The sequence below is a fragment of the Bombina bombina genome, chromosome 5 (genome assembly GCF_027579735.1).
Source record: "Bombina bombina isolate aBomBom1 chromosome 5, aBomBom1.pri, whole genome shotgun sequence".
NCBI classification, from domain to species: Eukaryota; Metazoa; Chordata; class Amphibia; order Anura; family Bombinatoridae; genus Bombina; species Bombina bombina.
This window is the reverse complement of record NC_069503.1, coordinates 750120165-750146186: the sequence shown is the minus strand read 5'-3', so window position 1 is coordinate 750146186 and position 26022 is coordinate 750120165. Positions and strand designations below refer to the sequence as shown.

At 35.8% G+C, this 26022-nt stretch overlaps 1 protein-coding gene across 3 annotated transcripts in view; it reads right to left on the bottom strand.

Moving 5' to 3' along the window:
* CARMIL1 (capping protein regulator and myosin 1 linker 1) overlaps positions 1 to 26022 on the bottom strand; it is a 668567-nt gene that overhangs the window by 395458 nt on the left and 247087 nt on the right. For all 3 annotated transcript variants that reach the window (XM_053714815.1, XM_053714816.1, XM_053714817.1), the window contains exons 4-5: positions 23330 to 23389; positions 3231 to 3352 (exon numbers count right to left, since the gene is read on the bottom strand). In XM_053714815.1, coding sequence (XP_053570790.1) covers positions 3231 to 3352; positions 23330 to 23389 — 182 coding nt within the window. The remainder of the gene's footprint in view (positions 1 to 3230; positions 3353 to 23329; positions 23390 to 26022) is intronic.

Sequence of the window (26022 nt, the reverse complement as noted above, 5' to 3'; positions counted from 1 at the left end):
CATGATCTAGATGCAAAACCTTATGTACTTCTGAGTTTACAATATTTCCTGTTTCTTCCTTCTCTTTAAATACTGTTCTTTCACATCACTTACATCCCCTCCCCCTTTTCCCTCTGTCACATTCCCCTTTTATACAAAATTTTAATTTGTGACAATGCTGCAGGGAATTCCCACCATGCACTAGAATATATACACAAATCCCAAGAGCAGAGGGCTTTATCTGTATAGAACCACCAAAACACTCTGTATGACTCTGAGCAGTAGATAAATGATGTAGTAATCTGACTTGCTTAAAGGGACAGTCAATACTAAAATTGTTATTGTGTAAAAATATAGATAGTGCCTTTACTACCCATCCCCCAAGCGTTGTGCAACCAACATTGTTATATTAATATACTTTATAATATTGAAACCTCTAAATGTCTGCCTTTTTCTAAGCCATTAAAGACAGCATCTTATCACATGCTTTTGTATTAGCTTTTCACAACAGGATACTGCTAGTTCGTGTAAGCCATATAGCTAACATTGTTATCCCACCCGTGGCTTGTGGCAGACACAGCACTAATTGGCTAAAATGCAAGTAATTAGATCATTACTGAAAGTCATGTGATCAGGGGGCTGTGAGAAGATGCTTAGATAGAAGGTAATCACAGAGGTAAAAAGTATATTAATATAACTGTGTTGGCTATGCAAAACTGGGGAATGATTCAGATAGAGTATGCAATTTTAAGTAACTTTCTTATTTATTCCTATTATCACATTTTCTTCATTCTCTTAGTATCTTTATTTGAAAAGCAAGAGTGTAAGTTTAGATGCCGGCCCATTTTTGGTGAACAACCTGGGTTGTTCTTGCTGATTGGTGGATTAATTTAACCAACCAATAAACAAGTACTATCCAGGGTACTGAACTTAAAAATAGCTTAGATGCCTTCATTTTCAAATAAAGATAGCAAGAGAACAAAGAAAAAATTATAATAGGAGTAAATTATAAAGTTGCTTAAAATTGCATGCTCTATCTGAATCACAAAAGAAAAAAATTGGGTTCAGTGTTCCTTTAACAAAGTGCCCATAGAATGCAAATTTCTATATTTTCCCACCATCACTATACTCGCCACCTTAATGCACAAATTCTTCTTAAATTTTGTTTCCAAATAATTATATTGTCATCGTAAAAAGGAAAGATTCCAACTCCAATATACTTCTAACACATTAGTAGTATTTTGTTCCGGTTTTGTAGGACAGTAGTTGTATATAGCTAATAACATTACATTTTTGTGTTACTGCATACCCCCATCTGGCCTGTGGATCAGCAGTTCATTTTCACATGGACTTTCTATTTTTGGCACTAAACATAATCTTCTTTATTTTAACATAAAAGGCGAGCCTATCGCCATTTATTCCTCAATATGCTTAATCCTCTTTTCCAACAGGATAAAAGGTAATGTGAAATATCTCTGAGGACCAAGAGGCTGTATTTATGTTCTTAAAGAGAAAAAAGGTCGCCAAGCTCAGTTTTAAGTACGAATGAAATGTTTGAGATGATAACCTTAAAAAGGATATTAAACACGTTGAGATTGTCATATAAAATGATATATTAAAATCTCTAGAATATACCTATTTATAACTGTCTCTAATTGGCCACAGCAGGAGAAGGTAGCATAAATTAAAACATTGCAGCTCCCATTGTTTTACATACACTGAAATGTTGCACTTATTTTTGTCATTATTTAAACAACTAATAAACCTTTAAAAGATACATTTACATATTATTCTCAGACTAATATTTTCTTTGTATGAATCATTCTGTCTAGAATTTATTTATTGTTTAACGTCCCTTTAAAAAGGTTTTAAGTCCGTTAAATATACAAGTAGAAACATTATTAGCTGTGTATTTCCTATTAATGCGCATTGGTTGACAGGTTCTTCGTGTCAATGTTCATTGGTCGATAAATGCTTTAATCCAATGATCACCAAGCACTAACAAAAATATTCGGTATATTTGTTTAAATTTAAAGAGACATGAAAAACATATAGTGTGATATAAAATGTTTTATTATACATAATAAAATGACTGTTTATTATATTTTCATTATTATTTTGCCTCCTTTTCTTTAATGTATTTAAAGTTGAGTTTTCCAATTCTGAAAATTGAAAGTGCACATTGCTGACTTCACATGCCTAAACACATTGCACATCTGTCTCTGACTTTAGCAAAGGCTTGCCTACTTCAGTAACAAGACTAGATTGGCTTCTCCAAATAATGCAAGTGGCATAGGGAGTTTGGCTTTTTAAAAACAATTCCAACAAACAAGATTGTTATACTTGAAAAAAAAATAAAAAAAATAATGCTCATCTAGTATGATGAAGACTACTGAAAATCGTGTTCCTTTAAATTTAAACAGCTTTGACATCATATTGTTTCAGGTGTAAAAATACCTACAAGGTTTAAATGATACTCCTTCATAAGGATGACTGAAAAAAAAAATAGCAAAATGTCCCTTTAATTTATGTAGCCTTATGATTGAACTGCAATAATCCTTAGATAAATCAGTTACATAAACACTTAACCCAAATTTTTTCTATCGTGATTCAGATAGAGCATGCAATTTTAAGCAACTTTCTAATTTACTCCTATTATCAAATTCTTTTCAATCTCTTGGTATCTTTATTTGAAATGCAAGAATGTAAGTTTAGAAGCCGGCCCATTTTTGGTGAACACACTGTGTTGTTCTTGCTGATTGGTGGATACATTCACCTACCAATAAACAAGTGCTTTCCATGGTCTGAACCAAAAAATAGCTTAGATGCCTTCTTTTTCAAATAAAGAAAGCAAGAGAACGAAGAAAAAATGATAATAGGAGTAAATTAGAAAGTTGTTTAAAATTGCATGCTCTATCTGAATCACGAAAGAAAAAATTTGAGTTCAGTTGGTGTTTTCTGCATCTATTTGAGTACTAAGTTTCTAAAATATATCACCTTTCCCCAAAATGAATTTGGTAATCAATACTTTTATATAAGAAGAACAAATTAACACCTTTTCTAAAATCCACCTGCTGCTAAAAAGAAAATATAGCAGTTTGCTTTCTTGATAGTTGTCAGACTCTGGATATTGCCTTCAAAACAGATACAGTATATTTGTATGAGCTATTCTGTAGCATCTCTATTAGAATTAAAAAACGGTATACAGTTTTCAAGAAAATGTAAACTTCATTAGTTATTGTCATACTTACACAGGTGACAACCCCGGGAATATCTTACGGAGGCATGTTCCTATATGTGCCATTACATCGTTCACATCGTCGGATGAAGCCATCTTCATAGATATGTTGCATTTTTCTGTCTCGACTACCAGCTACAAGACATGTTTAAAAAAAAAAAAATTACAAAAAAAATCTAAAAAAAGAAATGATCAATTTAGTATTTTCATCAGCTTCTAGAACAACCTGATAAAGGACAAGAAAGGATAAATTGAACTGTGCATTAATGCATTTCTATTTTAAATAGAACCTTTTATTTTTGCAATATACTTTAGCAAAAATACTTCTGGTAAATCTTATTACGGTTTCAAACACCATGATAGCTCAGAGAACTAGTGGTGGTTTGTATTGAGCCAGTGAAGATTTAATTTGTGTCGTACAAATCACTGCCGACTCTGTTAGAAAGTAAGCTATTGAAAAAAGGCACATACAGCATATGTGCATATGCCACTGGAAAACAGTATTAACTTTTACCACAGAGTAAAATAATATTTATAAAATTTCTTCTTATTTACACATTTATAAAACTTTTTTATTGAAAAATGAAACAATTAATACAAATGAAAAATTAGTTACAACATAAATATAATTATCCACCATGATGAATTTGTAACTCAAAACACAATGTCTAGTTCTTCCATTTGCAATAACCTACAGAAAGTTAACACCAATGTATGTTTTCTTTCAGATACAGATAACATAAATAACATATATTTACATTTAAGTTATTTTGAATAACCCTTGATACCACCCCCTCAAATTTAAAACAATATGTATTTTCCTTCAAATACAAAGAATGTAAATAATATAGGCACAAAAACAAAAAACTATAATATACTATTATACTACCTCTCCCCTCCTCATCACAACCTATAAAGATGATCAGAACCAATCACTCTCCTTTAACTCACCTTTTCCAAGTATCTTTTAAAATGACACTCAAGTCAAAATTAAACTTTCATGATTCAGATATAGCAATTTTAAACAATTTTCAAATTTACTTCCATTAAAAAAAATGCGCAGTCTTTTAAATTTACACTTTCTAAAACACCAGCTCCTGCTGAGCATGTGCAAGAATTCACAGCATATGCGTATATGCATTTGTGATTGGCTGATGGCTGTCACATGGTAAGTGTATGCATTTGTGATTGGCTGATGGCTGTCACATAATACAGGGGGAGTGGAAATAGACATTACTTTAAAATTTGTCAGAAAAAAAATCCACTACTCATTTGAAGTTCAGACTAAGTGCTATTGCTTTGTCTAGTTATAATACATTTGTTGATTGTTTCAACCTACTGTATTTACTGGTCCTTTTAGGAAATGAGCTCCATATCCATTTCTCTTCTGTTTCTACCATTTAGGTCTTCATCAGCAGAGATTATGGTTATGGATATCATTCCATCCTATATTGAGAATACTATGGAGTTATCAGAGCTAATACATACAGTGCTGGAACTTTAATATATATAAATATATATAACAGTTATAAATGCATCTAAACTAGACGTATAAATATATGACATAAAAGGAATATAAGAGACCTGGATAGATGTGTGAACAATATGTGAGTCTCTGTCCATATAAATTAGGGTGCAGTACATTACTTACAGGGAAACATAAGCATAGAGTATTAAGTACAATATAGGAATCTAAGGTTAACAAAAGGAGATATAGCATCTAAGTAACAACTAGGTTATTATGACCTAAGTAAATGGAATATAATACTACCAAGTCAAATAGTATAGCACATTCAAATAAGTTGGGTAGTATAAGGGGAGGTGCATAAAGTGGTTTCAAGCATGTAGTAGGAGTCCTATTGATGAAGTTCTCAGCAAGCATGATAAATAGATTAGAGAGATACTTTAACCTCAATGTCTTAAATGAGACAGATTCCTCTGCGAGGATGGAAAATGGAGTTAACTATGTGAATCTATTTTGATGGCGACTCTAATTTGGTTAGACTAAGTCTAATGTTTGTATTATTAAACTCTGGGGATATTCTGCCTGTAAGGGGATATCAGGACTTTATATATGTGTTGCTATGGACATATCATATGGGCCCAGTAATCAATATAACCACCCAGCTCTGGCCCGAAGGGCATAATGACACACCTGTAGCAGTCTTACAAATAAGTCCCCCCCCCACAAACACACAATTAACAAACATGCCTGAAGAACAATTGCAACAAACTAATTGTCCCTGGTGTAATAATATAAAGTTGAACACATTTAGATTATGAGTATGAATAAAGGTCTATGCAAAAAATTTTTTTTAAAAAAAATGCTTGAATCTGCATACATATAGAGATCCATTTGAAAGGTCCTGAGAATGCGAGTACCCGGAGAAGAAGTAGCTAGTGGGAAGTATAATAAAAGTGCAAAGTGTCTGTCCCTGGGGATCCAGCTGTAATGGGCAGCGTCACACAATTATTGGAGCCTATTCACATCAATATCCAATATATTTAACCTATCCCGGTCTTGTTCCGATCAAATAAGGCACTAATCAGGGAATATCATTCTGGGCTTCCGTTAATGTAGGCAGCAGGATCTCGGTCTGAGGTGGTCCCTCTCCCGTGTCGGTATACGAACACATCTTGTCGGCTCTGAGGAGATATGTACTCTTACACTTCTCCAGTCGCCACTTTTGCCCAAGGCCTCTGCGGCAGGCAAAACCCAGCCGCCTCATGTTGTTGAGGATTCCTCATGAGGATCTTTCCACATGGCTGACGTGGACTTTACATCATGTTGCTGTTTGCTTCAGGCTCAACTATCTCCCCCATCATAGCAGCTGCCATTGGAGAGGGCTCTACTAATTCCCCCTTAAACATGCAGACTTCCTTAGTCTTAGGTTTCTCATGGTATATAATAGCGTTGCCCCATGCGTCCCATATGCAGGTCTCTAAGCGTGCAAAGTGCTCAGAAAATAAGAGATCCAGTTCTTCTAGTAGTTCCATTTTGAGACATTCCAGTGTGTAAAAGCAGGAGTCTCTGTGGTCGTACTTCAGCTCAACTGGCTGGTTAAACTGACAGCGCCAGGAATATGGAGGGGTGGATGAGGGTCCAGGCTGTCAACAGGCCTCCGCTGTGTACCTCATCAATTCTGGTCTGCTGGGCTGAGATACAAAACAAATAGTGCTCAAAACTTCTTCACAGATGCTAAATGTCAGCACATCTATAAGGTTAAGCTTGGTATGTGGGATTTAGGAGTGGTAAACAACGGTTTTAACAGCTCCTCTATTTAGCCCTAGTTAAGAAGCAGCCATCTTGGTCGATGGTCGGCCACACATCCCCAGGACATGTAATTTTAAACAAGTTTCCAATTTAATTTTATCATTAAATTTGCTTTGTTCTTTTGGTATTCTTTGTTGAAAGTTTACCCCTAGTAACTAATTTCAAAACCCTTGAAAACCGCCTCTTATCTCAGTGCATGTTGACAGGTTTTTACAGCTAGACAGTGCTAGTTCATGTGTGCCATATAGATACCATTGTGCTCACTCCCGTGGAGTTACCTAGGAGTCAGCACTAATTGGATAAAATGCAAGTCTTTAAAATAAAAATAAAAAAAGTGAAATAAGGGGAGAGAGTCACAGAGTAAAAAGTATATTAAGATAACAGTGTTGGTTATGCAGAATTAAAATTCTGGGAGTAGACTGTCCCTTTAAATATTTTTTGAACCAAAAATTAAAGGAACACTGAACCCAAATTTTTTCTTTCGCAATTCAGATAAAGAGCATGCAATTTTAAGCAACTTTCTAATTTACTCCTATTATCAAATTGTCTTCATTCTCTTGGTATCTTTATTTGAAAAGCAAGAATGTAACTTAAGAAGCCGGCCCATTTTTGGTGAACAACCTGGGTTGTTCTTGCTAATTGGTGGGTAAATTCAATCACCAACAAACAAGTGCTGTCCAGGGTTCGGAACCAAAAATTGGATGGCTCCTTAGCTTAGATGCCTTCTTTTTCAAATAAAGATTGCAAGAGAACAAAGAAAAATTGATAATAGAAGTAAATTAGAAATTTGCTTAAAATTGCATGCTCTATCTGAATCCTGAAACAATTTGGGTTCAGTATTCCTTTAACTATTTTCCAAAACTTTTGAATTTTTGGGCAACTCTATATAACACAACAGCTGATAAGGTTTACTTTATGCCAGGAGCAGCTAATTTTGGTGAGATCATGATCCCATTTTTATAGTAAATCGGGTGTTAAATAGATTTGCCACATTATTTTTATTTGCTATTCTCTAAAATGTGTTCCTAATAAAGTTCCACTCTTATAAATCTACCCACAAGCATTTAATCTTAAACCCTAAAAACTTCTAATTTATTCAATTGCGCCAAGCTCCCTGACAGAAGATTGGATTTTCAGTCATTTAATAGTTGGTAAAAATTGGAAATATAAAATATATTTTTAAATTGTTCCATAATTTTAACCAATAGAGACCAATCCCAGGATAATCAATATTGACATATTAGGGAAGAGCAATAAGGTCTAACCTGTAAATAGGCACAGAAGTTTGTATTGTTAAGAGTAAAAACACTTTTTAAGCATTCAAATGGAACCACACTATTGTTTTCCACTTCGATTAGCTTCTTTATCCTTGCCAAGTCCAATTCTTGCCAAGAACATTTGAAGAGCAGCCTTCTGGAAAATCAGGATTCCCAGCTATAGTGAGATATTGTGATAGAGAATCTTCAAGTTTGAGTATTTTATACCATGCCAGAACAGGATTTTTAAAAATATTTAATGTTCTAATATATTTCGGGAGATTTTGAAATTTTAGGTTGTTCCTCTAAATCTATTAACGTGAAATTATTGTTTCTTAAAGTCCAGTCTAGGATTAATTTTCTTAATACCTGTATAACCAAATTGTACAATACAACATTTGTTTGGGAAAGTCATAAATGAAAATAAAAGTTTTTCTATTAGAATTTATTATATTTATATCCTTTTTCTTCACCAGCCAGGGAATAGATTTGGGAATTGCAATCATTTTTATGATATTTATTTTAACCAATAAAGATAATGATAAAGAATTCAATTTCTTAAGCATTAGCAATCAATCTTATTTCCTTCAAGAATATTTTACTTGTACCACTCTTCTGGACAAGGAGAAATGTTACTAGTTCTTCAATCTTTTGTTTTATAGATCCATAACATTTCCAATTTATCATTATTAATTTTGTAACCTGAAAAGAATCTAAACTCATTTATTAAGCAGAGAATTTTATCCATAATTATTTTAGATTGACTAATAATAGCATATCATCTGTATAACAGAACATTATAAGTTCTTCCTTATGAATCTGAATCTTGCACATGCTCCGTAGAAGTTGGTGCCTCAGAAAGTGTACATATAAAAAGATTGTGCACATTTAGATAATGAAATTGAATTGGAAAGTTGTTTAAAATTGATGGACCCAGAGCTGAGTTTGGTACATTACCAATCATTTGAGGAAGCGCTGGTGAAAGTCCGATCATCCGGGAAGGGATAAGTTTAATTTTGTCTGGACTGGTCCTTTAAAACCAATAATTTTATCTCTGAGTGCAATTGCAATATGATTAGCTTCCAGTAAAATTATCTGAGGCCCATTTTTTTTACCATATGTAAGAACAAAGTACATACTAGATAATGTGCATTTACACATGGCTGTTAAATGTTTTATTGTAAAAAGTGCAGGAATTAAGATAAATTAATGTAAATTTCTCATAGCTTACTATTTTACACCTGATGTTTTAATTTATTTGTTAAACAAACAATCACACATTTGGACTCAAACAAGGAATTTGTCTGATATTTGGCATAATTTTATGGTCTGGCAATAATAATAAAAATAAAGAAAAGAATCTATTACATACTTTCTGAGGTACATAAACTCACACACCTGTTTTTCAACGTGACCAAACATGGTGTATGAGGAAAAAGTATATGTCTGGCTCCTGAAAAATATCATTGGCTCCTAAGTTTCAAATAAATTTGTCAAGCCCTGTATTATATATAAAAAAGATCACTTTCCAGTGAGCAACATTTGCATCTAAAATGATAGTGGGAAACTATAGTAGCTTTGAAAAACGAAATTGTTCAAAATGCAAAAAGACAAAATGTCTATAAATCTAGCTTTTTTATTAGGGGTCGCTCACCATTCATTAGAAAAACGTTTCAATTCAAATGGTTTATCTAAGAAAATGCCCCTTAAAGGGACATGAAACCCAAACATTTTCTTTCATGATTCACATAGAGAATACAATTTTAAACAACTTTCCAATTTACTTCTACTATCTAATTTGCTTCATTCTTTACGTATCTTTTGTTAAAGAAATAGCAATGTTCATGAGTGAGCCAATAACAGGAGGCATCTATGTGCAGCCACCAATCAAAGCTCTTGGTCATATTTAGATATGCTTTTAAACAAATAATATAAAGAGAATGAAGCAAATTATATAATAGATGTAAAATGGAAAGTTGTTTAAAATTGCATGTTTTTTCTGAATAATGAAAGAAATAAAATTGGGGTTTTATGTCCCTTTAAACTTTTAATGGTGAATTTCTATAGACAATTATTAGATATATTTGTCTATAGGATTGTGATCAAACCCTCTACAGTGTTCTCGACAGAAAAGTTTGCTAGCAGTGTGGCATTATCAAGTAGCCAGTGGTAACAGTGTAATACTTTGCAATATAACAATTTTTGTCATTTACAAAATGTTACTTAAGCTTTACAAAGCACAGATTAATTGCATAATTTAACAAATTAATTAATGATAATTTCAAATTAAAACAATTAATATTAGCTAATGTTAGCTTAATATTGGTTAAAAGTTTAGCTCGTGGTCAGTAAAATCAGCCGGGTGGTGCACCCACTAAATAGGCCCTGCTTTATCTGTTAGAATTTACATTTATCTTGAGAGCCTAAAAGTGTAACATATAGCTGCTTAAAATGTTCTACTGCTGATAAGGCTGTCAGAAATGACTCATTTATTTTTTCTCTTGGTCAGCATAGTGACATATATTGTGAAATGTTTCTCTCATTGCATCAACTAATCCAAAAGACAAGATAACTGAATATCATTTTGTGGCATCTGTTAAAATATCATTGTGGAAAGCTTTGTTATTTAAATGTAAAAATGTATTACTCCTTTTAGTTTCAAATAAAAAATGAAACAATGCAACCGATTAGTAGTACTAGCTGCACAATTTAGATGTGCAACTAGTGTTGCTGATTGGATCAGAGGCAAGTGCCATCTCGGGACCAGCGGTGCACCGCGGGTCCAAAGCTACAGTTCTACTAAGTGTTTAACCCATTAACACAGTACTGCAGGGTGAATAGGCTTACAATTACATTCTCTAATGGGTTAGAGCAAGTCATTTTGCGACTATAATGTCCCTTTAATTACTTATCTATACTATGCATATAAAAATGACTTTAATGTACGTTTAACAAATAAAATGGATTTAAATGATCACAACAAAACCATTCTGAATAAACAAATTATTTATTAAGTGACAAAATAGTGATGTTTCTTTAAAAAAAAAAAGGTAATTCCATAATTTTGATGCTAGTTTGTTTGAATTGCAGGGTATACACCATATACATATTACACACACTACAGAGAGGGGAGTACAGAAAATACCCTTGCTCAATATGAGGGCTTTTGGATATTTAATTTTAATACAAGTCATCCTGCAGGTTTAAGCAGCCAAATGGATGCAAATCTATACATAAATCTATAATGTAAATGTTAAACATGCTAATGCTCTGCTTTTTAAAAAAAAAAAGTATAAATATATGTTTGAATAATCTTCATGGCAAATTGTTATAGCATTCTTTAACCTTGGGCATGAGGTTTATTTAATATTAAACCATATGGTTGTGATAGCCACAGCTGAGTGGCTAAGCTAACATTCATGCATATTAAATGGATTTAATAACCAAATGTCGAAGCATTTGAAAGTGATGCAGCATAGCAGTAAAAAGCTGACTAGAAAACATCACCTTAACATCTCTATGTAAAAAAGGAAGAAATTTACCTCAAAATTTCCTATGTATTCACACCCCACTGTAAAGAATACTAGTCCCAGGGCTTGCAATGGAGTGTGCATCTGGCATGTGCAGGCACAATCATGTTATTTTCCTATTCAGTTTAAGGAGGTTTATTGTGAAATCTCATGATAACAGCAAAGTAATGTACGACCTCAGTACTGCTGATGCTGATTGAGTCTAGTGTTTTTTTGGGGGGGTTTCAGCTTGCAGCTTTACAAAAGCTGAAGTATAATTGTTCACAGAGGACTTACTCTGGCGAGCCAAATAAATTTTGATGTAAAATATCTTCCCTTTTTACATAGACATGTTCAGTCAAAATTTTCATGTCCGCTTTTTAAAGTTATGCTGCATCACTTTCAAGTGATTTAACATGCGAGTATTGTGTCCCTTTAAGCAAGCAGGTATCTGAACAAGAACCAAGAACTCGAAACAAGTCTAAGCCTGCTTAATTTTTTCCTTATTCATTTTTGGCTATTTGCTGTATGATTTTGACAAGTGATGGGTAAGGGCATAACTATGTCATGAGAATTTTTTTAAATTTATTTATTGAGTTTAATTTAAAAGACCACTAGATATAGCAAACTTTTATTATAACTGACAAACACACAATAAAAAGACAATGCAATTTCACTTCCTTTGAATTTGAAACTAGCAGTAAAATATTTTCTGGCAAACTTCAAAGAAGTGCATCCACTTTTCCCTCCCCTATACCATGTGACAGCCATCAGCCAATCGAAAAAAACAGAATTTATGCTTACCTGATTAACTTCTTTCTCTTACGGTGTATCCGGTCCACGGCTTCATCCTTACTTGTGGGATATTCTCAATCCCTACAGGAAGTGGCAAAGAGAGCACACAGCAGAGCTGTCCATATAGCTCCCCTCAGGGCTCCGCCCCCCTAGTCATTCGACCAACGGTTAGGAGAAAAAGGAGAACCATAGGCTGCAGTGGTGACTGTAGTTTACAAAAAATAATTTAAACCTGACTTAATTGCCAGGGCGGGCCGTGGACCGGATACACCGTAAGAGAAAGAAATTTATCAGGTAAGCATAAATTCTGTTTTCTCTTACATTGGTGTATCTGGTCCGTGGCTTCATCCTTACTTGTGGGAACCAATACCAAAGCTTTAGGACACGGATGAAGGGAGGGAACAAGTCAGGTAACCTAAACGGAAGGCACCACTGCTTGCAAAACCTTTCTCCCAAAAATAGCCTCCGAAGAAGCAAAAGTATCGAATTTGTAAAATTTGGCAAATGTATGCAGTGAAGACCAAGTCGCTGCCTTACAAATCTGTACAACAGAAGCCTCAGTCTTGAAAGCCCATGTGGAAGCCACAGCTCTGGTGGAATGAGCTGTAATTCATTCAGGAGGCTGCCGTCCAGCAGTCTCATAAGCCAATCGGATGATGCTTTTCAGCCAGAAAGACAGAGAGGTAGCAGTCGCTTTTTGACCTCTCCTCTTACCAGAATAGACAACAAACAAGGACGATGTTTGCCTGAAATCCTTAGTTGCTTTTAAATAGAACTTTAAAGCACAAACCACATCAAGATTGTGTAACAGACGTTCCTTCTTAGAAACTGGTTTAGGACACAGAAAAGGAACAACTATTTCCTGGTTAATATTCTTATTGGAAACCACTTTTGGAAGAAAACCAGGTTTGGTACGCAAAACAACCTTATCTGTATGGAACATCAGATAGGGTGAATTACACTGCAAAGCAGACAATTCAGAAACTCTTCGAGCAGAAGAAATAGCTACCAAAAACAAAACTTTCCAAGATAGTAACTTAATATCTATGGAATGCAAAGGTTCAAATGGAACCCCTTGAAGAACTGAAAGAACTAAATTTAGACTCCATGGAGGAGCCACAGGTCTGTAGACAGGCTTGATTCTAAGGCCTGTACAAACGCCTGAACATCTGGCACAGCTGCCAGACGCTTGTGTAACAGAATAGACAGAGCAGATATCTGTCCCTTTAAGGAACTAGCTGACAACCCTTTCTCCAATTCTTATTGGAGAAAAGACAATAACCTTGGAATCCTAACCTTACTCCATGAGTAACCATTGGATTCGCACCAACAAAGATATTTCCGCCATATCTTATGGTAAATTTTCCTGGTGACAGGCTTCCTAGCCTGGATCAGAGTATCTATAACTGATTCAGAGAACCCACGCTTAGTTAGAATTAAGCGTTCAATCTACAAGCAGTCAGTTGCAGAGAAACTAGATTTGGATGCTTGAATGGACCTTGGATTAGAAGGTCCTGCCTCAAAGGTAGCTTCCATGGTGGAGCCGATGACATATCCACTAGGTCTGCATACCAAGTCCTGCGTGGCCACGAAGGAGCTATCAGAATTACAGAGGCCTTCTCCTGTTTGATTCTGGCTACTAGCCGAGGGAGAAGAGGAAACGGTGGAAAGACATAAGCTAGATTGAAAGACCAAGGCGTCAATAAGGCATCTATCAATGTCGCCTTGGGATCCCTGGACCTGGATCCGTAACGGGGAAGTTTGGCGTTCTGGCGGGACGCCATCAGATCCAGTTCTGGAATGCCCCATAGTTGGGTTAGCTGAGCAAAGACCTCCGGGTGGAGTTCCCACTCCCCCAGATGGAAAGTCTGACGACTCAGATAATCCGCCTCCCAGTTGTCTACTCCTGGGATGTGAATTGCAGATAAATGGCAGGAGTGATCCTCCGCCCATTTGATGATCTTGAATACTTCCTTCATAGCCAGGGAACTCTTTGTTCCTCCCTGATGATTGATGTACACCACAGTCGTGATGTTGTCCAACTGAAATCTGATGAATTTGGCCTCCGCTAGTTGAGGCCAGGCCTGGACCGTATTGAATATCGTTCTCAAATCCAAAATGTTTATTGGGAGAAGAGATGCTTCCCGAGACCATAGACCCTGAGCTTTAAGGGAGTCCCAGACCGCACCCCAGCCTAAGAGACTGGCATCGGTCGTGACAATGATCCACTCCGGTCTGCAGAAACTCATTCCCTGAGACAGGTGATCCTGAGACAACCACCAGAGAAGAGAGTCTCTGGTTTTCTGGTCCATTTGTATTTGGGGAGACAAATCTGCATAATCCCCATTCCACTGTTTGAGCATGCACAGTTGCAGTGGTCTTAGATGAATTCGGGCAAAAGAGACTACGTCCATTGCCGCAACCATTAGACCGATTACCTTCATGCACTGAGCCACAGAAGGCTGAGGAATGGAATGAAGAACTCGGCAAGTATTCAAAAGTTTTGACTTCCTGACCTCTGTCAGAAAGATTTTCATTTCTACCGAGTCTATTAGTGTTCCCAGGAAGGGAACCCTTGTGAGCGGGGACAGAGAACTTTTTTCTACGTTCACCTTCCACCCGTGAGACCTTAGAAAGGCCAGAACAATGTCCATATGAGCCTTTGCTCTGAGAAAAGACGAAGCCTGTATTAAGATGTCGTCTAGGTAAGGTGCTACTGCAATGCCCCGCTGTCTTAGTACCGCCAGAAGGGACCCTAGCACCTTTGTGAAAATTCTGGGAGCAGTGGCCAACCCGAAAGGAAGTGCCATGAACTGGTAATGCTTGTCCAGAAAGGCGAACCTCAGGAACTGATGGTGATCTTTGTGGATAGGAATATGAAGGTACGCATCCTTTAAATCCACGGTAGTCATATATTGACCTTCCTGGATCATCGGTAAGATTGTCCGAATGGTTTCCATCTTGAATGATGGAACTCTGAAGAATTTGTTTAGAATTTTTAAATCCAGGATTGGCCTGAAAGTTCCTTCCTTTTTGGGAACTACAAACAGGTTTGAGTAAAAACCCAGTCCTTGATCTGCAATTGGAACTGGGTGTATCACTCCCATCTTTAGAAGATCTTCTACGCAGCGTAAGAACGCCTGTTTCTTTGTCTGGTCTGAAGACAAGCGAGAAATGTGGAACCTTCCCCTTGGAGGAGAGTCCTTGAATTCTAGAAGATACCCCTGAGCAACAATTTCTAATGCCCAGGGATCTGGAACATCTCTTGCCCAAGCCTGAGCAAAGATAGAAAGTCTGCCCCCTACTAGATCCGGTCCCGGATCGGGGGCTACCCTTTCATGCTGTCTTGGTAGCAGCAGCAGGCTTCTTGGCCTGTTTACCCTTGTTCCAGCCCTGCAAAGGTTTCCATGTTGGCTTGGGCTGGGAAGCGTTACCCTCTTGCTTAGTGGCTGTAGAGGTTGAAGCAGGTCCGTTCCTGAAGTTGCGAAAGGAACGAAAATTAGCCTTGTTTTTAGCTTTGAAGGGTCAATCTTGTGGAAGGGCATGGCCCTTTCCCCCAGTGATATCTGAAATAATTTCTTTCAAATCTGGCCCGAATAGGGTCTTACCCTTGAAAGGAATTTTAAGTAATTTTGTTTTGGATGACACATCAGCCGACCATGATTTTAGCCAAAGCGCTCTGCGCGCCACGATGGCAAAACCAGAATTTTCCGCCGCTAATTTAGCTAATTGTAAAGCGGCATCTGTGATGAAAGAATTAGCCAGCTTTAGAGCATGAATTCTATCCATGACTTCGTCACAAGAAGTCTCCTTCTGGAGCGAGTTTTCCAGTGCCTCAAACCAAAAAGCCGCTGCAGTAGTTACAGGAATAATGCAGGAAATTGGTTGAAGAAGGAAACCTTGTTGAACAAATATTTTCTTAAGTAAACCTTCTAATTTTTTATCCATAGGATCTTTGAAAGCGCAACTGTCTTCTATTGGTATAGTCGTGCGCTTAGCTAGAGTTGAAACTGCCCGCTCTACCTTAGGGACCGTCTGCCACGCGTCCCGCCTAGGGTCGATTATGGGGAACATTTTCTTAAAGATAGGAGGGGGAACGAAGGGTACACCTGGTCTCTCCCACTCCCTAGTCACAATATCCGCCACCCTCTTAGGGATCGGAAACGCCTCAGTGTGTACCGGGACCTCTAAAAATCTGTCCATTTTACACAATTTTTCTGGGACCACCAAGGGACCACAATCATCCAGCGTAGCTAAGACCTCCTTAAGCAGGATGCAGAGGTGTTCAAGCTTAAATTTAAATGCTATGGTATCTGGCTCTGCCTGCTGAGAAACTTTTCCTGTGTCAGAAATTTCTCCCTCAGACAGACCATCCCTCACCGCCAAATCAGATTGTTGTGAGGGCACTACAGATAAATTATCCAACATTTCTGATTGCTCATTTTCTTTATTTAAAACTGAGCTATCACGCTTCCTTGGAAATGCTGGCAGTTTGGATAAAAAAGCTGCAAGAGAATTATCCATTACTGCTGCTGTTGTAAAGTAATAGGGATCGATGCGCTAGAGGTACTGGGTATCGCTTGTGCGGGCATAACTGGTGTCGACACAAGGGGAGAGGAAAGAGTACTATCCTAAATACCTTCTGCTAAAGAATCATCTAGGGCTACATTTTTAAGTGTCACTGCATGGTCCTTAAAATGCTACAGCACACTTTAAACACAAATGCAATGGGGGTACCGCCATGGCTTTTAAACACAAAGAACAAGGTCTATCTGAAGGCTCAGACATGTTTGATAGACTAAGACAGCACTACAATGCAATAAAAAACACTTTTTGAAAAAACGTTACTGTGTCTTTAAATAATAAAAAGCACACACTTTTTACCAAATCATCAAAAAACATCCGATCTTGATTAAATTTCCACCACATTATCCTAATGCTTTGAAATAATTGCACACAAATTTTCAAATCAATTAACCCCTTATTGCCCAAACCGGAGCTAAAAGAATCAGGCTACCGGTTAAAAACACTACAGCACGGTGCCACAGTCTCTACTGTGGCTTTACCTTCCTTAGGGATTATTTGTAGACGAAAATAATGAAGTCTCTGGACTTTACACGTGAAGCTGCATGAAGCTGCCTTGTAAAACAACTGCGCAACTGAGGCTCGAAAATGAGGCCCCCTACCTCTTCATTCCGGAGTGATGGGGCCTTCTGAGACAGATTAGGTGTCTAATAATATGCCAGGCGAATTAAAAACCCCAGAAAGTGTTGCACAAATCTAAAAACACTTGATCCAATATGGTTTTATGCTAATAAAGCAAACGATTTAGCCCATAACAGTGTCCACCAGTATTTAAGCCCTTAAACTAAGCCATCCTTCTATACTGAGTCTCAGAAAATGGCTTACCTTCCCTCATGGGGATTCCTGTCAGTCTTCTAGCATTACTAGGTCTTGTTAGAAAAAAATGACTGATCGCACCTGAAGTAGTTAAGCCTGCAAACTGTTCCCCCCAACTGAAGTTCTCCGGTACTCAACAGTCCTGCGTGGGAACAGCAATGGATTTTAGTTACGATTGCTAAAATCATATTCCTCTCAGCAGAAATCTTCATCACTTTCTGCCTCAGAGTAAATAGTACAAACCGGCACTATTTTAAAATAACAAACTTTTGATTGAAGAAATAAAAACTACAAATCTAACACCACAAACTCTTTACCCTCCCATGGAGATGCTACTTGTTAGAGCGGCAAAGAGAATGACTGGGGGGCAGAGCCTGAGGGGAGTTATATGGACAGCTCTGCTGTGTGCTCTCTTTGCCACTTCCTGTAGGGATTGAGAATATCCCACAATTAAGGATGAAGCCGTGGACCGGATACACCAACGTAAGAGAAATAATACATATATATTATTTACATACATAAATACATACATACATAAATACACACTATGCACTTTTACATATGCTCAGTAGTAGCTGGAGCCTCAAAAATGTGCATATTCAAAAACGTGTACGTTTTGATAATGTAAGCATATTGTAAAGCAGTTTTAAATTGCATGCATTATCTGACTCTCATACTTTAATTTTGACTTTAAAACACAGGGATGTAGAATTCTGAAATATAATTACTACTGTTTTTTATGTATAATGTACTTGTATGAAGAGCTCTTTCTTTTCTCCTAAAAAAATATATCTAAGCTGAACTATTAACACTGCTTACTGGTACACCTCATAGATATACACCTACATTATAAACTGTGATCATTCACAATCAATACATCACACTATACCTAAGACAGACGCTTGTTCTAGGTTTTTGGTAAATACTTAAACACTTATCAATTAATCAAGCGATCACTTTACACAATAAACCTCTTATTACACAGTGATTATCAGAAATAAAAGAGGTGATCATCTATCTCTAATCACCAGCTTTACGTATTAAATGTGTCCAACAAACCTGGAATCATGTAGAAGAAAGTAACATTCCTCCAGATTAATTTCACAATGTAAAGCATTTCCCATGTTGCTACGTTTTATATGATATTTAGGCCAAAAAACAATTGATAAAAGAAATGACAATAATGTAGTTTGATGAACATTCATAAGGTTTTGTAACAGTTGTGGTCATTCCTTTCAAACAAACTCACTGAGATGATATTAAATGGGCTCTGAGAACTATTATACACATTACAGTTGTCAAAACTTTACCAGTAAAGAATACTGATAAAACAACCTGTTTCTATGGAGATTTCCATTTACTAACCAAGACTGTGCAATTATCCCAAACTTAGCTAGGAAATAGTAGTCAAAACCTAAGTATTTACTGGATAATGGCTCAAACACATTACTGAGCCATAACACTCACATATTATCTATAGTTTTACACATGCACCAAAACCTACATCAAAAACATACAATAAAATAATATTTACATAGAAAATTCATTTTGATATCCTGTCAGATAGGAATTGACAAATATTTTAAATATGATCAATAATCAAATAGCATTTTACTGTGTTTTGTTGATAACACCTAATATAAGAACCTATGAAAACAAATTACCTCACAAATCCCAATACATCACAAAACTGGTTCCACACAAGATCTAATAATGTTATGTGCACAGGGATATAGGAGAGCAGGAGGGGTCCCTGGTACAAGCGTAGGAAAGCCACAATTACTAACCAAACTACAGCAGTGAAGCAATTAGGCAGAAAGGAATAGGAGGTAGCTGTTGACCACCACTTGTTCTTCAAATTGACCTTTTGTTTGGTTAAAGGACTTAACCCCTTGACCCAAAATGACATAGATCTACGTCATGCAGTACAAGCCCATTGCACTGCATAACGTACTCTGCACCAGCTTCTTCTGAGAATTTGCAAGAGTTCACAGTATATATGCATATGACTCTGTGATTGGCTGATGGCTTTCAATTGATACAGACGGGGGCCAACAAATTGAAGTGAATTTTGAAATGTATCCATAAATAAATACGTTTTTGAAATTCAGACTATGTCCCTCATGAACCCGTGAAGCTTCTTTGTCTTTTAAAAATTATTTTTAAGGTTATTATAAATACGTTTATAATAAATTGATACTATGTGAGATTTTCTCATTTTAGATTTATGATTGACAAAAGTAAATAATTATTATGCCAAATGTATGTTGCATTTACCAATAATCATATATGACTAGAGAACTGTAAAACAGATAAATGGCGCCAAAATATTAGAGTAATATAACGTTGAACGATAGCAATATGGATGTCCAGCTTTATTTTAGAAACACGTGTGATCATGGGCCAAATGTATTTTCTAAAATGCATCATTCATATTAAAAACCATAAACTCAGAGAGAAATGACTCGCCCGTGATTTCCTATGGTATTTGCAAGCTCTGAGGTTGCAGATTCGCGATACAGATGAACAAGTTGAAGGTTTGATAGCTTTGAAGTCTGTCGGATTGTCAATTGTTACATGCAAAATATGCCGGCAATGAACATTTGATCATGTTGAATTCATCTGCATTTTTGATTACTTGACAGCTTTACAACATTGCATTGCAAAATATGCACGAAATTTGACACAAAGTTTGGGCGAGTTCACAGTTGAAGCTTTGATAAATGAGAGCCAATTTACTATTGCATTGTCATTTTTTTTATGCATTTGTTGATTATGCAATTTTACTGTATTTAAAGGTCCTTTAAGAGGCTCTGGTCTAAATCACCTAATTTGAGCAGAGCAAACAATAGTGTGCTTCAATTCACTTATGCTAAACATGACAAACGTACTGCAAGTAAATCACTTAAAAACATGTTAAAATAATAACATCCGATTCCTGACACTAAGAAATCACGTTATAGGGTTCAGATGGATTTTCTCATTATATAATTTGCAGGATACATCATTTGCAGGCTTTAGAATGAGTAATGCCAATCATAGTGGTTTTGTATTGTAACAGTATTTATTTAATTTATTGTTTGCTTTTCATGACAATGCATTGTTTTGCTTTTGTCATTTTTCTTTTCTTGCTGTACCTTTATGTCTGTCTTTTTCTATGTTATCTATTCCAATGCATTTGTGTGACAGTCTTTCTTTATGCCTCATTCCTTATCACTCCCCAAGTCTCAAATTTGCGGTGTCTTTCCAGCTTGTGTGTGTGTCTGTCAGACTAAGAGAAAGGCACAAACAATATCTGACAATGTCACTCTGTCATTATTCACCTAAGCTATTAATAAGGAGATAGCAGCCACTGCTTGCACTTCAAGGAAAAAGGCAGAAACTCCTCTCTCCCTCTTTTGCTTTCTTGTTACCTAAACACAACATAATGGATTAAAGACCCTAGCTGGGAGTTCCCAGTGAAATTATATCACCATAAAACATTAAGGGCCAGATTACAAGTGGAGCGCTAAATATAGCTTTCATAAAAGCGCTATTAGTGCTCCACTGTGTAATACCAGCACACGCTAATGAGCGCTGGTATTACTAGTTTTAAGCAAAGCAAATGCAAGCTTGCGTTTGCATTGCTATAAAGCTTTGAACTTCCATAGGGAAGGGGGTAAGTAGCGCAGCAATTGCAGCAAACAAATATGTACATTATTTCATTTCATTTGTGCAGTGTTCATAACTTCCTGTCACAATGATGGGGTCTCTACATTAAGACATAGGTAGCTTGATGTCATAAATCTTCTAGAGTAACATGAGCTGGATTATTATGCAGTGAAAGCTAGAGAGACAACAAGTCAGGTTCTCCCCATTCTCAGAAGAGGCAGAATTCAACCTAAGATCTTAGAATGCTTTATGTTTACTTTGATTTAACATATATTGTTTACTAAAGGAGCACTGTTTCGTATCCTCTTAACCACTGCCTTTGAAAACTCAGCGCTCAGAGATTTCAATGCAATCTTCAGATAGCTGTATAGGTTATTAATATCATGTTTGTCCATAACTCAAGCATGTCATACCTAAAGTCATGTAAATAATGTGATCTTTTACAACCTTAATAAAGGTCAAATTACATTAACTAAAGCCTTTGTGTCCATTCCATGGTTAAGGATGAGCAATTTTAACGGGGCCAAATGTTCCCCATAACATTTACTTTGCAATTTTTAATCTCTTTATGTAATGAATGTTACTATTCAGATATTATACTCTAATATTGTTTCCCATAGACTTGAACTGAATCTCTGATAATCAAATGTTATATATTTATTGGAAATGCATCCCTAGTGGTCCTAAAATTGGAGCGGATACTATACATAAAACGGTATCCTAGACTAGGGTTACATTTTTTCAGTAACATAAATATAATGCATCACACATTCTATAATTTAATAAACTGGCCTTGAACACATGAAACACTGAATTATAAATACTTCTACATATACAGTATAATTTAAGTTCATAGTAGACCATTTGTACATACTATGACTTGTACATCAGCAGCTGTGTAAACATCATTGGAAATATACTGATTGGAAATATACTTAACGATACAGTTCAAGTCATTAATATCTGTAATGCACACTAAATACAATTATTCTCTGTCCCTGTAAATATATTAAGCCCCTGTTTTACTTGGGTTCAACAAGATAGAAAGCGGATTGTGAGCTTAATATCATAGTTATGCTAAGGTTATGCTTGGTATCCTTTGCTGAAGAAGCAACAGTGCATTACTGGGAGCTAGATAAAACATACCTAGTCCGCCAATGACAAGAGACAAATGTGTATAGCCACCAATCACCTGCTTGTTCCCAATAGTGTAGGATGCTATTTCTTAACAAAGAATACCAAGAAAATTAAGTAAATTTGAAGATAGAAGTGAATTTAAAAGGGTCTTAAAATACCATGCTCTATCTGAATCATACAAGCTTAATTTTGGCTTTCCTATCCCTTTAATATAAAAAGACAGCCCTGTAAGCTTAGTTTTGCAGTTTTCTATTTACTATTCCATTTTCTATTTAATAGTACATGAATCTTGGTGGCAGTAAGATGAATTCTAAATTTAAAAATAAAAAGAAAGAAATCTCTCCCTCTCCCATAAATAATATATAAACAAGAAAATATAATTAAGAAAAATTAAGGGGAGAAATATTTTGGACTTCTTAATTCATTGCTGTTAGGCACAATGTAAATATCAGTGCTCCATTATAATTTAAACATACTGTACATCCTGCTTTTCCAATATGGATTCCAAAGTGTTTTTTAAAATTATTTTCCAATTATTTAATGCATAATTCTATTTCAAAAAAGGCAATTTTTTTATTAACTTCTGTAAGTGTAAAATAAAGCTAATTTGTTTGCTGAATATAGATGAAAGAATAACTTCTGTTAGCCTACCTCTTGATACCCGCTAGATTACAAACAAGGTGTCAACTATATTATACTTTAAAATTTTTTTATAAAGCAGTAAAAGGAGACAGAACCCTGACTAATGGGATTCACTTTCCCCAGTTTATGCAGATTATTTAAGTGCATCTCCAGAGAAAGCTGAAGAGAAAAGCAATACTTTTATAGTAACCTGATCAGCAGCATACCACCACGTTTGCACTGACAGCTAAAGCTAAGAATATAGCAGCTCTCAGAAATTTCACACATTTCAAGTTAGTAAAAGAGATTTAAGTCACGTCAATGTGTTTGCTGTCTATGTTCTCAAGAAATTTTATTTCAAACCATTCCAATTACATGTAATGGCTACCCTTTACAATATGAATATATTTTAGCAGTTATTCATTTTTTAGTAATTAACAGTTTTATTATTTGCGTGGGAAATACTCACTTGTCCGGGTTTATTGCAAATCATTCCTTGAATTTCCAAGTAACTGAAGGTTAGTTCAAGCTACAAAACAATAAAAACATATTAAATCGTTAGCATGCAATCAAGAAATTACAATGCATAACAACATGTTATACTATACAAAGATAATTAATATTAAGCTGAAGTCAGATTTATAATTATTGATTATTTAAAGGGCTCTTTTTTCGGCCAGATTACGAGAGGAGCACAAGAGAGAAGGGGTTTATCCCGAGTGTTTGTGCTCGTCCAGATACATACAAATACATGCCTAAAAATGTCAAAAGATATATATGTATGTATATTTATAGATCTATATGTGTGTATGTATATATATATATATATGTATATATATATGTATATATATATATATATATATGTACACACACACACACACATATATATATATATATATATATATATATATGTATATATATTTTTATATATATATATATATATATATATATATATATATATATATATATATATATATATATATATATATATATATATATACATACACATACATACATACACAGTCGTATGCAAAAGTTAAGGCACCCCTGACATTTTTCATGATTTTCATTTATAAATAATTGGGTGTTTGGATCAGCAATTTCATTTTGATCTATCAAATAACTGAAGGACACAGTAATATTTCAGTAGTGAAATGAGGTTTATTGGATTAACAGAAAATGTGCAATACGCATCAAAACAAAATTAGACAGGTGCATAAATTTGGGCACCCTTGTCATTTTGTTAATTTGAATACCTGTAACTACCTAGCACTGATTAATTGGAACACACAATTGGTTTGGTGAGCCCATTAAGCCTTGAACTTCATAGACAGGTGCATCTTATCATGAGAAAAGGTATTTAAGGTGGCCAATTGCAAGTTGTTGTTCTCTGCGACTCTCCTCTGAAGAGTGGCAACATGGGGGCCTCAAAACAACTCTCAAATGACCTGAAAACAAACATTGTTCAACATTATGGTTTAGGGGAAGGCTACAAAAAAGCTATCGCACAGATTTAAGCTGTCAGTATCCACTGTGAGGAACATAGAGAGGAAATGGAAAACCACAGACACAGTTCTTGTTAAGGCCAGAAGTAAAATATCGGAGAGGCAAAGGATGGTGAGAACGGTCAAAAACAGCCCACAGACCACCTCCAAAGACCTACAACATCATCTTGCTGCAGATGGTGTCACTGTACATCGTTCAACAATTCAGCATATGGGAGAGTGATGGGGAAGAAGCCTTTTCTGCACACACGCCACAAACAGAGTCGCTTGAGGTATATAAACGCACATTTGGACAAGCCAGCTTCATTTTGGAAGAAGGTGCTGTGGACTGATGAAACAAAGATTGAGTTATTTGGTCATAACAAGGGGCGTTATGCATGGTTGGCAAAAGAACACAGCGTTCCAAGACAAACACTTGCTAGCCACAGTAAAATTTGGCGGATGTTCCATCATGCTGTGGGGCTGTGTGGCCAGTGCCGGTACTGGGAATCTTGTTAAAGTTGAGGATCGCATGGATTCCACTCAATATCAGCAGATACTTGAGAATAATGTTGAGGAATCAGTCACAAAGTTGAAGTTACGCTGGAGTTTGATAATTCAACAAGACAGCGACCCAAAACACTGCTCAAAATCTACTCTGGCATTTATGCAGAGGAACAAGTACAATGTTCTGTAATTGCCATTCCAGTCCCCAGACCTGAATATAATTGAAAATCTGTGGGGTGATTTAAAGCAGGCTGTCCATGATCGGAAACCATCAAACCTAACTGAACTGGAGATGTTTTGCAAGGAGGAATGGTCCAAAATACCTTCATCCAGAATCCAGACACTCACTAAGGCTATAGGAAGTGTCTAGAGGCTGTTATTTCTGCTAAAGGAGGCTCTACTAAATATTGATGCAATATTTCTGTTGGGGTGCCCAAATTTATGCACCTGTCTAATTTTGTTTTGATGCATATTGCACATTTTCTGTTAATCCAATAAACCTAATTTCACTACTGAAATATTACTGTGTCCTTCAGTTATTTGATAGATCAAAATGAAATTGCTGATCCAAACATCCAATTATTTATAAATAAAAATCATGGAAATTGTCAAGGCTGCCTAAACTTTTGCATACAACTGTATATATATGTGCATTGGAGCCCTTTGAAAACATGGAAAATCATATTTATGCAAAATTAATTTTTAAGAAAGGTATTAACTATGTATTTACTATAAATATTTCAAATTTCGATGTTCTGCACATTACAGAATATGTTCTATGTATATCTAAATAGATATTCATATATATAAAAATATAAAATATACCTATATATAAAATCATGTACAGTGTGTCTAGATATATAATGTACCAAAAAAGGTAGAAGTATTTATGAATACATAGTCTTTTTGCGCTAGTTGGGTTAGTGCGCGAGTGAAAACAGTTTACTTTCAACTCATTATATGAGCGCAACCAAGCGCATGCAAAAAAATACTTCTAGCTCAATTAAAGCTCGAGCAGGAGCATAAACTAGCGCTAAACTTGTAATCTGACCCATAATAAGTTAGAGCATGTAAATTTAAGATACACAGTAAAAATATTACTTGGGATTCGCAGAGCATTACTGGTCAGGAGTGGAAAATGCAGTGTACCAATCAGCAGTGTTAGTTCCAC